The sequence below is a fragment of the Rhynchophorus ferrugineus genome, unplaced genomic scaffold (genome assembly GCF_030347505.1).
Source record: "Rhynchophorus ferrugineus isolate W39M unplaced genomic scaffold, kcgeb_rfMv2 rfM11, whole genome shotgun sequence".
Taxonomy (NCBI): Eukaryota; Metazoa; Arthropoda; class Insecta; order Coleoptera; family Curculionidae; genus Rhynchophorus; species Rhynchophorus ferrugineus.
This window is the reverse complement of record NW_027472590.1, coordinates 29543563-29562501: the sequence shown is the minus strand read 5'-3', so window position 1 is coordinate 29562501 and position 18939 is coordinate 29543563. Positions and strand designations below refer to the sequence as shown.

Sequence of the window (18939 nt, the reverse complement as noted above, 5' to 3'; positions counted from 1 at the left end):
ATAAAACTGAACAGTATATATTTTTTAGTTTCTATGGTCCCAATAGATTACAAATACAAATAAAAACATATAAGAGACACCCAACGAATCATTTTTACAGATATCCACTTAAACTAGAAAATTAAATAATCTCAATATTGTCCCTAGTAATTTAACCACCCACTGTACTAGAAAAGAAGATGATTAGTACAATGAATTATAACCAATATATTTCAGAAAATCCACAAAGCAGTGTACTGGGTCCCATATTGTATCTATTATATTGTGCTGATAACCCAGCCATGTTTCATGTCCACTAAGAGTGAAAAATGTGGCATTTCATCACTATGGATGGGTCTTGGAAGTAGTGTGAGCCTGAAGATTCAAATTCGCGGCCGTTTGAGATCAAAAAATCGCCATTTATTGAAACATTAATGAAATTGGTACGAGACTATTTATTAAAATATACATAGAAGCTCTTATTGCAGCAAAGGGTGGCATCACTAAATATTATTATTAATTCTATTATATTTCGATGTCAAAAATACTAAAACGAATGGATTATAGATACAAATAAAAACATACAAGAGACCTCTAACTAATAATTTTTTACAGATATCCAGTTAAACTAGAAAATTAAATAACCTCAATATTGTCACTATTAATTTAAACACCCACTGTACTGTAAAAGAAAATGATTAGTACACTGAATTATATCCAATATATTTCAGAAGATCCACAAAGCAGTGTACTGGGTCCCATATTGTATCTCCTATATACTGCTGATATACCAACCATGATTCATGTCCAGTAGGAGTGAAAAATGTGGCATTTCATCACTATGGATGGGTCTTGGAAGTAGTGTGACACTGTAGTAGTGTGTGGACATTCAAATTCGAGGCCGTTCGAGATCAGAAAACCGCGAGACTATTTATTAAAATTAGTTACTGATTACTTATTACCTTATCTCCTTCTGATTTGGTCTGATTAGTAGGTGGAACCATGATGACGGCACCCCCAGCTATGATGACTCGAGCAGTATGGGAAATCTGTCCTTCGCCATTCCTAGCGATGCAGGTATAATCGCCGATATCCTCGTGTCTAATATTGGATATGCGCAGCTCGGTTCCATCATTGAATATACCTGTAAAGGTTCGAAGAGCGACATCAACATAAGATTAAAACACTGATAAGTACCACCGTTACCAGTGCTGAAAATCCTTACCTATGTTACCTATGGTTGTAGTAGGGTCCACAGGGTTAGCGTCTTTGTACCAAAGGATCTCGGGCGACGGGGTACCCTCCGCCTGACAGTTGAGGATAATGGCATCGCCCAGATTAACGTAGATCACATCCTCGGGCGTAACTACGAACCTGGGAGGTGCGTGCACGTCCAGATGGAACCAGGTACCGTTCTTGTGTTTGTTCGGCGACCGATTGAGGAACACCACCTTACATTCGTACCTAGAACGGACAGAACGTCGATTAAATTCGCGTCGCCGATTTCAGGACAACATCGCTTACCATCCTTGGTCGGTCTCCCGTATGTTGGTGAGGTTAAGGGACGCCGCTCCGTATGGGGAATCCTCCGATACCCTGGACACCCTACCCTCGTACCCTTCGCCGCTGTGAGTCGGGTAACTCTCATACCAAATGTAAATAGGTATGTCCTGTCCCTTTAAAAAGTACTCAATCAAGGTACTGCTCTTCTGGATGGAACATAACGGAAAAATGACCTTAATCTTCTTCTTAAACTTGTACGTTTTTCGTCTTATTTATCTTAGATTAGTTTAGCGGATATTAGTCAAAAGTCAGTAGAAATATCAAAACCTTTTAAAAGTGGCAAGAGTCGATAGTACTTTGATTATTATAAGTGGGAGAACTGATAAAATAGTTGTTGTTGAAACTTTAATTAATATTCAAACAGTTTCACTCACTAAAACCCAAATAGTTTCATATAGCAGTTTAGACATATCTATCGAATGAAAGGTGAATGAATTCCGTGATAAAATGAACGTTTTGGATAGAAGATATACAGCTCCGAAAAAGACTTGGGGTGAGATAATGGAAAGCTATCTGAGCATAAGGAGACTAATATTGTCCGCAGCCAGGACAGCTACTGGTGAGCTCCAACTGTGCGTATGGGTTGAGAATTAGACTCATTCCTAAAGTATCAGCTATGGATGATGATTACGATGATTTTCCTTAATTATTTATGGCAAAACGACAATAAACACATCATAAAAAAAAACTACTCAAAATACCATAACGAATGAGAAAATATTATCCAAAATGTCACAGAACCATAAAAAACCATTGTAAGAAGGTATAAGTTAGGTTATTACTCAAATAATCGGTGAAAAAAGAAAGGTGAATGATTTCCTCATAGACTTTTGTGGCGAAATCGATCTGTTGGATAGAATATATACAGCTCCGAAAAAAACATGAACTAAGATCACGGAAAGCTATCCGAAGATAAGGAGACTAACATTGTCCGAGGCCAGGACAGCTGCTGGTAACCTCCAACTGTGCGTATGGATTGAGAAAGAGACTCACTCCTCAAGCATCAGCTATGGATGATGATTATGATGATTTTCCATGGCAAAACGACAGTAAAAACATCATAAAAGTAACCATCCAAAATAACATAACGAATGAGAAAATATCATTCAAAATGTCGCAGAGACATAAAAAATATTGTAAGAAGGAATAAGTTATATTATATTATAAAAAGATCTACCCAAAATATCATAACGAATGAGAAAATATCATCCAAAATGTCACAGAAACATAAAAACATATTGTAAGCAGGAATACGTTAGGTTATAATTCAAATAATCGGTAAATCGGTTATATAAATTAATATTTTAATTACTTTTTTTATATATCCACTACAGAGTTGTTAGTAAAGTTAATTCCGCATCAGCATAACAAGGAACTAAGATTAAAGTCATTTTCTCGCCTAGATATAGACATGCATAGGTTACTACTAACAAATAACAGAACTATTACGAAATAATAAACGCAACGTTACATCTAGTCAACTAATACAACAATAGGAATACTAAAAATACTTTTCTACGGCAAGCAATACTGTTAGAACCAAAAAAATAGGACTAGTTCATTAGGGATATATAACCTGAATGTAATTTTCTACTACATTAGACTCCATTAAAAATTGGATATTCGTGGAAAAAGGGAAATATATTAGTGAAATTAGAATACATGACTGGTAGTGAATTATATTATTAATTCCATTTTTTGTATGTTTATTTATTACTTTATAGTCATGGTATATTGTTAGAATTAATTAGTTTAACTTCAATATTGATCGCTGATAACGTATTTGCAGCTTCGTATCCAAAATAAATATGAAAATTTACAGTGATAAAAAGAGTGTAAATAAATATTTTAAAAAAACGTTTGAGTACTTCAACAAAATTTAAACTTAATCAATTCAGTTGTTCAGTCAGTCAGGTGTTCCAAGCATTTCGATAATTTTTATTAATAAATATATGATTATTTAAAATATAGAAAAATATATTCCGCTAAAAACAACGTAAATATAACGCAAGTTTTACGGAACAGTCCTAAGAAGCATCATAAGTACACCCAGATACTATAGGACTTGTCAACATAGCAAAAATCTATAAATTGGGCTACGAAATGATACTCCATCCAGCATATGCTCCAGATATAGCCCCCTTTGATAATTCCTTGAATAATAGGTGTTGTGAAATAAAACGCTTTTTATTGAAAATAATATTTTTCATTCAAATAGTCATTGACTTATTATCTCCAATTCAATTTCTAAATATAAATCGACTTAGCAAAACTTTTGCCTCCCTTTTTGAGGAAAATGGAGGCATCTGAAGATGTGAAATTTGACACGGTTAAAGCTTATATCAAGGAAGAATCTTTAAGCTTAATATTTTTGTGTAATATGCGCTACAAATAAATAAATTCCAATTACATACTCCCAAATCAAGCAGCCAGGAACAGCCATCAGATCGATCACACAAAATATATAAAAAAATCATGTTAAAATAAATGTTAAGCTCTTGAAACAGATGACAAAAACGAAATAGATGACGAAACTATTAAAGCTTATGGCAAATTTGGATAAACAAATAAGAATAGCATGATCACGTAAACCTATATTTTACATTCTTTGTAGAGAACAAATTAATGTGTCTGCTTTATCAGAAGCCGTATACAGCTCTGCAAGAAACCCCGAATATGTGAAAATTTCATCCAAACATAGAATAACAAAGTTCGAGAATAACAAGAATGGTCTATCCTCTTTGTCTACAAGATATTTGGACTTTCGAAATCAGTTTTTGATTTAATTTGATGTCGGATGAACAGAGAACAGATAAAAAAGTGTTCTTGGTTAAGGACTAATAGTAATTAACATGGTTCTGGAGGCACAGTATATTGTACTAGAGGTAGATAGTAAAGGTTATTAAGATTTACATTTTAGTGATATTAACTTCCAATTTATTTCAGGTTTCATTAGTAAATGTATTTATTAACAAAGCATTAACCGAATATTGCAAAAAGTCAAAGTTGCATAAAATGAATAAACAGTAAGTTTGAGAGAAGAGTTGTTAGTTTTCATGTGGGATATAAGACAAAGTAGAAATGAAATTAATAGCCATTTTAAAAAGTTACTGAGTTTTAGCTCTTGCCATAGTTTGCATATATTTCATTATGTTTTAATATACAGACATTTATTATTTTAATTAATGTTATATATCCAATACATCTTATTTTATATTGAAAAAACTGTGAAAATACTTTATTTATTTATAACGAGAAAAATTAGGTCAATTCGTTCTATAAGCCTGTGATTTCTAAACTTTTTCAAAAACTATGCATTACGAGACTGAATATAACTGCAGAAGAGAGAAATATTATTCCAGACCACCAATTTGGCTTCCGTAATAAACACAGAACAAATATACAGATTAGTCAACCAAATTAACAAAAACTTGAACGATAAAAAATATTGCGCCGCTGCATTTCTCGATATATCCCAGGCCCTCGACAAGGTGTGGCACACTGGGCTGTATGTTAAATTGAAAAAGCTTTTGCCCCATACTCACTTTCAACTGCTGAAATCATACCTCACAGACAGTCATTTTATTGACAAACAGGGTGACGAATACATTGACCTACATCCAATATATTTTGGTGTTACGCAGGGTAGTGTTCTTAGCCCATTGTTACATCTATTGTATACAGCTGAGCTAGCGACCTCAAGAAACACTACTGTTGCAACATATGCTGACGATACAGTGGTTTTATCATCACACGAGGATCCAATATCAGCCACGAGAAACCTCCAACTTCATCTTAACAAAGTCGAATTGTGGTTGAAAACGTGGCGTATCAAAGCAAATGAGGCAAAATCTACCCATGTGACATTTACCCTTTCTAGAAGAACTTATCCCTCAGTAAAATTAAATATCTGGTAATGCATTTTGATCGACGTTTAACTTGGAAAAACATATAGTGACAAAACGGAAACAGTTTGGACTTAAACTGAACCAAATGTATTGGTTGATAGGGCGAAAATCTAAATAATCATTAGATAACAAGGTTTTGCTGTATAAGTCAATATTTAGGACCATTTGGTATTGAATTGTGGGGTACAACTAGCAAATATAACATAGCTATCCTTCAGAGGTTCCAGAATAAAGTGTTGCGAGTCATCATCGATGCCCCATATTACTTCTCCAACAAAACTGATTCACCGCGATATCCCCTTAGAACCCATATCGAGTGTGATTCGAAATGTTAGTGCGAAGTACTTTGAAAGACTATTAGTGCATCCCAATGCACTCGCCAAACAGTTAAATGTGCGCGATGATAGTGAAGTGCGTAGGCTCAAACGCAAACTGCCATACGACCTGATTAATAGACACATAGAGTAAGATTTAATAATCTCCAGAATAAGCTAGAATAGTTTTTAGAATAAGATGTAGATTATAAGTTGTACAGGCAGATCACTTACTGAAGCGATCTTCTACATGTCAAGATAGTTATATTATATAACGGCAATTATGTAATAATAATATAAAAAAAATATAAGAAAAATATGATAAACTTAATAAACTATGGTTGAATTTCGACCACAGGGTGATCACTAGTAATAATTATTTTGAATGGTAAAGGTCATTACTAGAATTATGTATAGTATATATCGGTCCTATCTTTTTGGTGCCAACATAAGTGCGTCAACAACGAATACCAGTGCCTGCGAAAATAAAACTATACTCTAACTAAATAATATCCTCAACAAAACAAAATACTACTCAGTTAACTACTCTAGAGATAGAGAGAGACAGACAGACAGTTTTCTAAGTTACATTCGTCTCTAGAACGTGATCTCGAACAGATACAATTTCAGTGAGTTATAATTTGTGCAAGTAGAAGATTTTGACGGTTCCAAGCTCTATTATTCGAGGCTTGAGATGAATGAGTGGATGATGGCACGCTTGTGCTATCTTAAACAATGTTGATATATCTATAGACGGTAAAATCGTGAAAAACTAGACAGATAGAGAGAGAGAGATAGGATGGGCACAAACGTGTTCGATGATGTTGAACGATGAATGTAGTGATGATACAGAAAAACTAAATCGTAATAAGTAAATGAGTAAAGGAAGAGTGGTTTCCCTAGTCATCTGCTCTCCATATCCCCAAGAACAAAATAAACAATGGCCAACAATTATCGATGGATGACGTCAGTGGTTTGCACATGATTGTCATCCAGTAACTGATAACTAATCGTTATAAACATATTTATGAACATATTCGTCTTTCCAAAATCGTAAAGTAAAACAAAAAAAAAGTAAAACTTCAGTAAATTGAAGAGATTGTTATTTAAAGAATAATTTCGCTTGGTTTCTTTTTTTTTGGTGGTAAAATACCGGATTGGTCTGTGTTCTAATAGATAAAAACCCTCAGTTTCGCTTCAGTATCGCCGTTCAACACGTCACCTCTTCTTTCCTTGTATTAAAATATTTTTAAAGTAAATCAAGAGTCGTTGTGTGTCTAAACCCTTTCACATCCTATAACTGGCACAGTCGGTAGGATTCTGAAGTTCTTTTTTTAAATTCATTCATGAATCATTCCTTGGTGTGGATAAGTAAAGTTCTGGAAAAAGTATCGCAGCTGAAGCTGTAAAGTCACAAAAGGTAGGTTGAATGTACTCAAAGACCCCTAATCATAAACAATTCCAAGTAAGAAACATTCAAACTTTGAAAAACATCCCTAGTCCGTGGATTCTCGGCACAAGCATTACAGTTCAAGGTATAAGGCCACCAAAAGCGGATTGAACTTGCTGTGAATTAACATAGTTTACTGGAATTTGGACAGAATTTTGCAGTTCAGGGCGAACGACCACCAAAAGCAGATTGTAAGAGTTCAGTTTCTCAGTTATAGACTATTGAAATTTGGATTCATAAAGATTTGAAAAAACCTTCCATAGATACCTTGGATATATGAATAGAAACAGTGTTATTTGGAAGACCTTCAAAGGCAAAGTGACGAACTTGGGTAATGGGACAACCCCCATGTACAGCCCTACAATCGTTTCTTTTGTAGTACGATTGGTTGTATAGATAAAAATCTTCAGTGTGACTTTGTATCGCCATTCAAGAAGTCGCCTGTTCTTTCTTTGAGTAAAACAGTTTTAAATAAAATTAATATTTATTGTGATTCTAACCCTTTTCACATTTTATAATTTAGTACAAGTAAAACACGAGGAAGAAAGACATGAAGATGACAGAAGAGATTCTGTAAAAAAGTCAACAATATATTGAAGGTTCCGGATGGGAATACTACTGCAACAGAATTTGTATATCTTTTATAGAATTTCCCAAGAAGTTGCAGTATGTTCCAAAGAAAGACAATGATAAAGTGAAGAATATTAGCTTCGCAGTTTCAAAAAACTTTGAAATAATGTCAGAGGAAAACACTGACTTTATTTATAACGTTTCAATAGGATTTAAACAATTTCGGACAGTATTCAGCAATCAATAATATAAAAGAGTATTTATTTTAATACTTAGCCCGAGATAAATGAAACTACGAATTGCAGAAATCCACTATGATACGTTCAACACTACTCTCGATGCTGCAGAAATTTCTATAATATCAAACAATCTTGAATATTCAAAAAGTTGATACAGTACAGAAATCTGTGAGGAATTAGTACACTTTTCATGTCCAAGTCATTGTAACCTGGGTCTCTGAATATGCTCCTCAACTGTGCACTGACTATCAAATTTTAAACTAACTAGAGATCTCAAGGGTGCAGGTGTTAGACTGTACCAGTATCCAAATTCATTGTTCTTGGCTTTAGTATTTCCTTTTTCCATACATACCACCTTAGAGAAGCAAAAGTTCCCACAGCTTGGCTGATTCAGCTTATTAGTACAGCAGTAGATACCTCTTTCTTCTCTTGTGTTATTGATCCGGCATACCTGAACTCTCTCTTGCACATGCTCTAACTGGACCCAGTTGAGATTCCATTAGTTGTCAATACTTTGGTCTTTTCTTAATTAATTTTCAAATCGTTGTGAACTATGCCATGAAAAGTGTTAGAAGTCTAGTTGGAATATATATATAGTAGTCGGATCAATTGCTTCTTCATAATTCGCATAATTGCTTCCAGCGCTACGTTGAAAATCAGGGAAGACATCTTGCTCAACACCGATTTGGACCTCAAATGTACTTTATAAATCATTTCGCACTAGCATACAACTAATGGAACCGTAATATTTATATATCTTCTTTCTTCCATATAGAAACAATTGCCTTGATCATTTCTACCGCCACTTGGTCAACTCCAACTGCTTACCACACTTTCATTGCCGTTCACAATCCGTCCACTGTTAACTCATCATTAGGAAATGAACTTTCTGGACTGAACACCAATAAGAACAAGTTACCTCAATCCCCAGAGATATATCTAAGTTCTTTTCGTCGTTTTTACCTGACTTTGTAGAGTTTTCTGTGATTTCAAATATCGGTAGTTTAGTTTTCAAGTTCTCAAAATAAAAGGCAGCCATAGACTCAGGATTTACTAAATCAAGCAACTCTAATTTACCAAGAATTGACTGCTGGTGTAACAGTTTCTGACTTTCTGAATGAAAATTCTTGTTCATCTGAATTTCATCAGTGGTGTTAAAACTTGTGACCACTAAAACAAAGCAGTGCACGTTAAATGTTATACAAATTACATGATATCAATAATAAATAATAAGCATCTTCATTTTCAAAAAGCAATATTCAGTGATCCAGTGATGTGAGCAAGAAGAGTGGTACATTCTGGATGTTTTTGTTCATCATAAGCAGGACCATGACATATAGAACAGTGGCATAAAGTATAGACTATTCTCTTGGTCTCTTACACATGTGGTTCTGACCTTTCTTGTTATGTATATTCCACCAAGATACACAATTTCGATAATTATTTGTTACTTAAACTTAAATAGCCAATATTTTGTTATTTCTGTGATCTCTTAATAAACAAAAATAATCATCTTGATAAAAAATTGTGATAAAACATTTAATCATCGCATTTTCAATCCTATTGCCTATAATTTTACCTTTTCTGTTCATCCGCCTCTAGATATTTAAGGATATCAACTTTATTTTCATGTTTATTTTACTTGCATTTTAACAAACTGCATTTGGCAGTATATATGACGTGCGCTGACTGTTTTGTTGGAAGGACTATACTTTATTTCTATTCATACTCAATTCATATTGTTACTTCACTTAATTGTTCTTATGTATTCTTCAATTTATTATTTGAATATTAATACAGAAAACATGTTTCTTTTTATAACCTAGTGATGTATCGATTTATTTTAATGGGGTTCGAACTTTTAAATATTAAAACATCAAACGAAACTATCCTTTCGATTCATGACATGAAAAAGCGAATATGTTCGGAACGACGGACAGCTTGAAAGTTCAACTACGAATAACAGAAAATAAAAACCAGCTTTTAACTCGTGATACACTTTCAAGCATTAAACGTTTATCATAAAAATATATACCCTGTGACTGCATCAAAATTAAATATCGAAACGTACCGCAAAAATAACGTAAATAATTATAACAATACTAGAAGACCCGATAGATGTTCAAAGGAATCATGTGTTTGGTTAAAATTAATGAAAATAAGCAAGTAATCATTGCAACTTCATTAGCAGTTGCTAAATTGTATCTTCCTAAGTGTTCTCCACGGTGTAATATCCTCGTTCTGAACGAGATTTGTTTCTCCAAATGATGTCATTTGGAAATAATAATTTCAATGGTTCTGATGGCATGTTTAACAATGGAAGTTAAACTTTTCCTGATACTCAGTAACGACTGGCCAATTCACCTTTATACTTAAATGTTTGATATTGGTATAACGGCTTGTGCACGTGCGGCACATTGTCTCGATCTATTAGCTCGAAAACAATCATTGTGCTGCTCTCGGCTATCATTTATACGTGTGTTTGAAATCTGGTCTCTTAAATTTACCACATATATCAAGTGTTCTTCTGTCGTTCTATTTAAGCGACAATTACGGACTATTTCTGAATTATGTGTACGTCGACCAATATTTCACTCACCCTCGAAGACGTGGCATTTTTTTAACTAATACACAACAAAATAAATATCAGTAACTCTTTATGTTAAAATTAACAGGAATATAGAGGAAATTTCACTAATATCACTAACTATACTGGGAATAAAACTGACAATGACAATATTTCAAAATATTACCTTATTTTGGTAAAGTTATTTGAGACCATTTTTTTGATTGGTTCGTTTAAATTGCCTTAGAAATACATTTGATTCACTCATTTACATAACGCGATTGTTTGTTTTTGTGGTTTGTTTCAGTTAGTTTATGACACCATTTTTGTGTGCCTGACATAGAGTACCTTCAGCATTTTTATGACTTTATTATAACCACAAGTATTTAATTAGACTCAAAAGTGTTGTGTATCCGGTGTATGTGCGGAAATAATAAAATAAGACGTTATTTTCCTTGAAAGAAACAGTCCAAGTTAGCTAGATTAAGGATGTGTTTATGACTTTTGTATTTGTGTTCAATATATATGTATATTGTTTTTTATAGAAGAAATCATGAAAATATTTTCTACAGTTTAAACCCAAAATGTGTCCAAATGGGGCGATGGCAAAACTACCTTGAAGGAAAATGTAATTATAGTACATGAAAAATTTTAGTGCAAAGCCATTCAATATATACAACATGGGGCAAAAGTCTCGCTACCATTTTGATTGGCTATAACTCAAAAAAAGATAAGCAAGTTTGGTTTCCATAAAAAGTTTATTTGGTCTTTACATTTTTTCTTTCGTTATAACAGTAACGGCAACACCTTGGTCATTTTGAAAAAAAAAGGGGCCAATGATGTTTCCAGCATGAATACCACACTATGCAGTTGTTTTTAGTGGATCCAATGATGTTTCATGAATTAAGTTTCCCAAAATCGACTGATCTGTTTATTGACGTGACCACTGAGAAGAAAATGGGCTTCATGGCTCCTTATCAATTTAGAGGAAAGATCTTCAATTTCACCAGATAGCTCTTTCAAACATTTTCAAATCAGGTTTCAAAATTCGCCCTAAACTGCGTGCAGAAATGTGTAACTGGGAAACACTTCTCCGAATTGTTGTTTCTGGAGACTCTGCAACACTATCGCGCACCAGAGTCACATTTTCAGCGTTACGAGACGTCCGTTGTGTTCTAGAGCGAGGCCTAACTGCTACCTCACTGTCGAAAATTCGCATGTAAACGATAAATTGTGATTTCGTGAGGCACTGGAAGATTAGGATGTTTTTTGAGTGGCAATAATAGAACGATTATTTTCAATAAATATTGTTACTCTTTCTGCTCGTTCTTGTGGCGTATATTTATCCATAATAAAATCTGAACGTCTACATAATATAATGGTTGAAGCGAAACTGAACTAAACGTCACATAATCAAGATGGCGCGCAATCAAAATGGTAGCGAGACTTTTGCCCCACATTTTATATAGTGCTATATTTTGTTGCCCTTTAAAAAGTTTTTTGTAAAGTGTCATCAATTAAAAACTTAATTATTTTGAAAGGGTTCATTTAGTTAAAGAAAAGTATATTGGTCAAGATACAATTAATATTTTGGCTTAAAGTTACATAAACAAGATAGGCGGGTTTTTTTGGACCATTATTGTAGCGATTACCACGAAATTATCACTCTGACACTATCCATGCCAGTTCATTATCGCAGCCACCTACCGGGTCTAATTATAACTAAAAATATTGTAAATATTGTATTTTTAAAGGAATAACAACAAAACTCAAAACAATTTTCTCTAGACAAAAACAGAATTTCGAACGAAAATACGAACAGGAAAAAAAGGAAGGAACTGATTTGCAGGTCACAGGGTTCAAACCTACGACCGAGGCCCCACGAAACGTTAACGTCGAGGCCACTATCCCCCACCAAACAGAGAGCAGAGTTGATGGAAATATGATCGTACCGTGTCGCCTACCTTCTTCTCCCACTGTAACACGTACGGTACCGGGGCACCTTCCGGGAACTCCACGTGACAGTTGAAGACCACCGACTCCCCCAAGATGGCGGTGATGTGGACGGCGTCTTGGTATCCGCCGCCTCCGCCTCCGTTGTTTGGTTCATTGCCGGAAACTGAAGCAAAAAAAAACAAACTAGTTACTAGTGTTTGCCGACCAACTTAAAATTTGATTTTTGATTAACTGAAAACAGTCGATAGTTTAGAAATAGTTTCAGTTTCGCTTAATTTCAACAATTCACATATGGAAACTCCATTAAACTGTTCACTGTTAATTCTTTTGGTATCTAGTCTTATGTATACGGCTCTAAACTGCTTTACGGTCGATATTTTGTTCCATAGCGATGTGGTCAGATGAAATATATCTCGCTTTATACAATAATTTCAGAGATTTTCGAAACAAAAAACAGCAAATCTGATATCCTCTTAAATTATCACCATACGTATCACACAATTCTCGCAAACTGCTCTAATTTATGATTTAATTAAATAGTATTGCTTTTTTTTCAAAGACCGGCCAATCATGTTACAATATATTATGACAACCAACAAAATTACATGGTTAGAACTTTTGTCTCTAAAATAATTTAATGAATTTTAAACTAGATTATTATTTAGTATATCATAATCTTTATATCATATATCAATAATTTGTAATGTTATAAAAGTTAAAAAGTTTTAATATTATCGAAAATTAAGAAGTGCAACATAAAAACTATACTTTAAATATTTTAAAGCGGAAATATAAGTAAACAAAATATAAAAATAATAATTATTTAAGAAAAGCATAAAACAAGTTTTGCTTGAATATTTATGCAAATGGTGACAATGTTTCCAAAAAAAAATATAATGTTTGTAAAAACAGCACATTAATGGCTAGGACAGCTTACACATGATAAGCACAAAATGTTTAAAGATTAAGAAAATGGAAGTAAATTGAATGTATAAATTGCTCTCTCAATGCTCAACACTGAATTACTTTTAAAAACAAGATTTTTGCAGCGGAACTACCTATAGTTGTATAAGTCGTGAAAATATATATAGAGAATACATATTCAACTTTATCAAAATATAATAAGGGTATTGTCGATGCATAGTACATTCGAAACGACAATATGCATATCGACTGAAAGTCAAGAAATTGTCGATAACGTTATCAGGAACTATGACCAAAAACATGAACAGATGGTCCATAAACACATGAGTGTTGAGCTCCTCCAGGTCCTACATAATGATGGCTTAGTCAGGAGATTAAAAAGAGTAAAACCGTTTAATCTAATTCAATGAACTTGTAAGTAAAACTGTATTGCTGCAATAAATAATATTAAAAAGTATTGTCAAGTGTCAGCAAGTTAAACAGTTTTTGGTATATAACTTTAAAGGTTGAGTAAACTGTTTAAAAACTATCTAGAACTTTCTTCATAAAAATTATCGGCCAACAAAAAATAACACCATAAATACGAGATAATTTTCATATATCCCTATATTTTAATAACTACAGTTTGTGAGTTAATTAAATAGTATTGTATTTATTAACAAGGATCGGTGATTCATATTACATTACATTATGATAACCTACAAGACTTTTCATATAACAATAAGTATATGTAATACCAATAGTAACACCAGTATCTTATAGAATAATCAATATTAAGTACCTTGCTATGAATCTTGAAGCAAAACATCGACAAGGGACTCGTTATTCAGTTGGCAATGGTTGCGTTTGCTCAAGTAAATACTAAAATATATATGGACCTATAGAATTCAGTCATAGGGATGTTCTGCGAATGTCATCATAATACAATTATTTCAGAATAAACACTTTCTTGAGAAGTGTTGTAGATACACCCAGGTACTATAAGAACAGTCACTTACACCGAGACCTTTGGATTGCAACTGTTATAGAAGATTAAGGGATTCACAATGAGATATGAAGAATGTCTCCACTCCCATGTTATCATCGAAGTGCTGTAACTCTTGGACAGTACTGACACTGGACGCAGACTCAAGAGAACCAAACCGTGTGATTTTGTGTAGCTGCATAGTAACTGGTGAAAACATTGAAAAATGCTACTAACTTTTATTTTATTTTATTAGACACTATCGTTGTACTGCTTGAAAATGTATCTATATTTTTCTATATAAAATTGATAGTTTTTTTTCTATCCAGCTAATTGTCATACATAAATAAATAACTGATATCATTATCTATTAGTTTGTTTATATTTTACTTGTTGCTTTTGTATATCATCTTTGTATCACTTGTAAATTTATCAGTATATTTATATATTAAATTTATTGTTTTCTTTATCCAGTTAATTGTCAAATATAAATAAATAACTGAATTTAATATAAGTAGCTGAAATCATCTATTCGTTTATTTATATTTTACTGGTTACTTTGTATATATTCCAACTTTGTATCGCTTGAAAACTTTTTATATGTTAAATTAATTATTTTCTGTTCTCTCCAGTTATATATAAATAAATAAATAACTTGTAGTAATAAGTAACTAAATCCGATTGTTGTCCTTACCTGTTGGTGGAAGCAGGACTGCCGCAACGGCAGTGCAGAGCAGCAGTGTGGAAAAGTGTCGTCGGCGCAGAGCGGCTGCGTCGTTCGGGGGGGCCCGGAGGTGTTTGCGCATGCCCATTCCGGTACTCCCATACTCACTGCTAACGTACGGCACAGCGCATCGTTGCTACACCTGAAAACCGCAAGAGAAAAACCATATTTTTTAAACAGCTCGGACGTTATTTACGGCCAAGGGTCGTGACAGTTACGACGATTTACGGCCCTTGTTAAGGAGACGAGAACGAAAAGCGACGGTAGTTTTCTGTTAACCGGGTAATTGAGAACATTCAGGAATTATATTCGAGCGAAAGGAACAAGAAATATTAACATGACTTAAAAAATAATGTTATTTATTATAGCACTGTGGTGTTTTTCTTCCTTCTGTAGCAAGTTTCTTGTTAAATATCATTATTAAAAGTTATTTCTTCAAAATAATTTAATATTAATTAATTATTTGTGTTCCATAACAAGTCAATTGAAAGGTCCCCGGCCTACCATAGTAAAACATATTTTTTTGGTATTTTTTTTATTCAACATAATTCCCTTCAAGGGTAATATACTGATTATAGCGATCCTCCAACTTTTCTGTCAGACTGACATATCTGGAGCATACGGTGGATGCGGAAGCAATTGGAAGCCCCATTCAGGGATTTATTCCATCGTTTTCACTGACTTGTGACACGGTGCATTGTCTTGGTAAAGTAGCACTTTCTTTTTCTTCAAATGCGGTCGTTTTTCAGCGATTACGTCCTTTAAACGGTCCAATAACGACGCTATGTAATAGTCGCTGTTGATGGTGCTTCCTATTTCAAGGTAGCCAATGAACACTATTCCATGCGCATCCAAAAATACAGATGCCATAACCTTGCCAGCCGACTGTTGCGTTTTCTCACGCATTGGGGCGGGTTCATCGTATGCAGTCCACTCGGATGACTGTCGATTGGACTTCGAAATGAAATTATGGAGTCATGTTTCATCCATTGTCACATATCGACTCAAAAACTCAGATTTATTACGCTTGATCATGTTGAAACACTGATCCGAGTCATCAACTCGTCGTTGTTTTGGTCAAAAGTGAGCTTGCCCGGAATCCACTTTGCACAGAGCTTTCTCATACCCAAATATTTGTGAATAATATGATGTACACGTTCGGTTGATATCTTTAGAGTGTCTGCTATTTCATTCAATTTCAATTTACAGTCATTCAAAATTATTCTGTAGAGTTTTTAAATCTTTTCCTCGGTAACAAACACTTTTGGGCGTCCAGTGCGTTCACCGTCTTCGGTGTTCATTTCTTCTATAGATCTTCTATATACTTTCCAATCTAGTAAATTTTAACAATATAATAAATTAAATATTTTAACAACAAAAATCGTTAGCCCTATATTAATGTCATTGTGTTTCCAGTAAGCGCACACATCCACCAATAAGCACACATTGTTTTTTAAGAAGGAAGTAATCGAACCAAAACTTTAAATCAACTTTAATAACTAAATGTGATGGGCAACAAAAATTTTACTGAGGAGTAGGAAAATATACACAGGTCGTAATAGAAGAAACTAAGTAGCAATACAGTGACATCAAAAAAACTTGATAAGGAAATACACGAATGAAGAAAACAAGAACCAAACTCAAAAATGTAACTACGCTCTCTAATAAAAGTAAAATACATTACAAGTATATATAAGGAGGATTAGGCTTTCAGGGTATTCTACTATATAAAAAAGCACCTAGAGCTATATTTCATAAGTGGTGTGAAAAAGAGTTCAATGTAAATATAATAAGTCAACTCTAGCCTACAAACTATCACTTTTGTGATTATTCTGATCTTCCGTTTCAAAAATTGCTCAATTTCATTTCATTTCACCTTTTTAAAAGAATTTACAATCAAGTAATAATCAAGTAATTTTAACAATACAGAAAATTATATATTTTATCACCTTACATCATTCCCCAATGAGAACACATTATTTTGTAACATGGATATAATCAAACCAAAACTATAAATCAAGAAGATAACTTCATCAAGAAACAATCAAAACTAAATATACTGGTCAATAAACTGTAATATGACTCAGAATCACTATTCCTTTGATCTTGACCCAGCTTGGGACACAATACATTCATTTTATCGTACAGTAGTTTTCCATTATTATCAGAAAATGCTTTAATTAGTACTGACACTCTGTATATTGGCATACATATAAATAATAAGGATAAATATACAAACAATTAAAGAATTAAGATTTATATAATAAAACTAGTTTTTGGGTGTTTGAAATAACCTTTTTTATATACAGGCAGCAGTCATGCTTTTTTGGAATGAAAATAACTCCTAAAATGCAACAGAACTTTTGAGTTGATGATCTAAGTTGAAAGCTATATATTTATACGATGGCTATAGTACTCAAGTTCTCTTTTACCTGTACGTATATATTATTCGCATGTCGCATCATCAGAGCTCTAATAACATTTTCACTTCAGCAACAATAGAGATATGAACAATGGCACCAATATCACTCAAGCCTCAAACCCTACAATCAGGATCGAAAATATCTAACTATTTACAATATTTATTTGTGTGAACTACTATATATAAGGTTAGAAGTATATTATGAAATTTTTGCTAGTCAAAAGTATTTTATAGCTCCTGAGGTTAGAAATTATAAATATAATGGTGAGGATTCTTTGTGGGATTTATGGTAATTATCATTACCGTAGATGAGTTCTATTGCAACTGTGCTTATCAAGTCCCATCATCAGAGCTGTAGTAATATGTCCATTTTCACTCCAGCAACAGCAGGGATATGAGCAGTAGCACCAATATTACTCTCAAGGCCAAATCCAAAATATTACACCATTTATTTATTTATATACAGGGATAAAGTATGTTATGTTTTAAAAATATTGGCTTGTTTCAATGTATATTATAGCTCCTAGGTTTGGAAGTTATAAATTTAATAGTGAGGATTTTCTGTGGGATATATAGTGCTTATAGATTAGTCGCAAGTATCATCATCAGAGCTGTAGTAATATGTCCAATTTCACATCAGCAACAGCAGAGATATGAGCAGTGGCACTAATATTACCTTCAAGGCCAGAACCAAAATATTACACCATTTATTTATATGAACTATTATATACAGGGATAAAGTATGTTATGTATTAAAAATATTGGCTTGTTTCAATGTATATTATAGCTCCTAGGTTTGGAAGTTATAAATTTAATAGTGAGGATTTTCTGTGGGATATATGGTAATGATGATTATTGTAGATGAGTTTTATTGTAACTGTGCTTATAGATTATTCGCAAGTATCATCATCAGAGCTGTAGTAATATGTCAATTTTCACATCAGCAACAGCAGAGATATGAGCAGTGGCACCCATATCACTCAAGCCTAAAACCCTACAATCAGGATCGAAAATATCTAACTATTTACAATATTTATTTGTGTGAACTACTATATATAAGGTTAGAAGTATATTATGAAATTTTTGCTAGTCAAAAGTATTTTATAGCTCCTGAGGTTAGAAATTATAAATATAATGGTGAGGATTCTTTGTGGGATTTATGGTGCTTATAGAATATTCTCAAGTCCCATCATCAGAGCTGTAGTAATATGTCCATTTTCACTTCAGCAACAGCAGGGATATGAGCAGTGGCACCAATATTACTCTCAAGGCCAAAACCAAAATATTACACCATTTATTTATATGAACTATTATATACAGGGATAAAGTATGTTATGTTTTAAAAATATTGGCTTGTTTC

General features: G+C 33.3%; 1 protein-coding gene across 6 annotated transcripts in view; it reads right to left on the bottom strand.

The window, feature by feature from the left end:
- The window catches only part of LOC143205179 (protein turtle), a 149774-nt gene that overhangs the window by 38314 nt on the left and 92521 nt on the right, over positions 1–18939 (bottom strand). For 3 of the 6 annotated variants that reach the window (XM_076418289.1, XM_076418294.1, XM_076418290.1), the window contains exons 2-6: positions 15128–15299; positions 12554–12708; positions 1504–1688; positions 1205–1443; positions 942–1123 (exon numbers count right to left, since the gene is read on the bottom strand). In XM_076418289.1, the coding sequence (XP_076274404.1) occupies positions 942–1123; positions 1205–1443; positions 1504–1688; positions 12554–12708; positions 15128–15245 (879 nt within the window). In that variant the 5' untranslated portion in view covers positions 15246–15299. Of the gene's footprint in view, positions 1–941; positions 1124–1204; positions 1444–1503; positions 1689–12541; positions 12709–15127; positions 15300–18939 lie in introns of all 6 variants that reach the window. The other 3 variants (XM_076418291.1, XM_076418292.1, XM_076418293.1) reach the window with 3 other exon arrangements.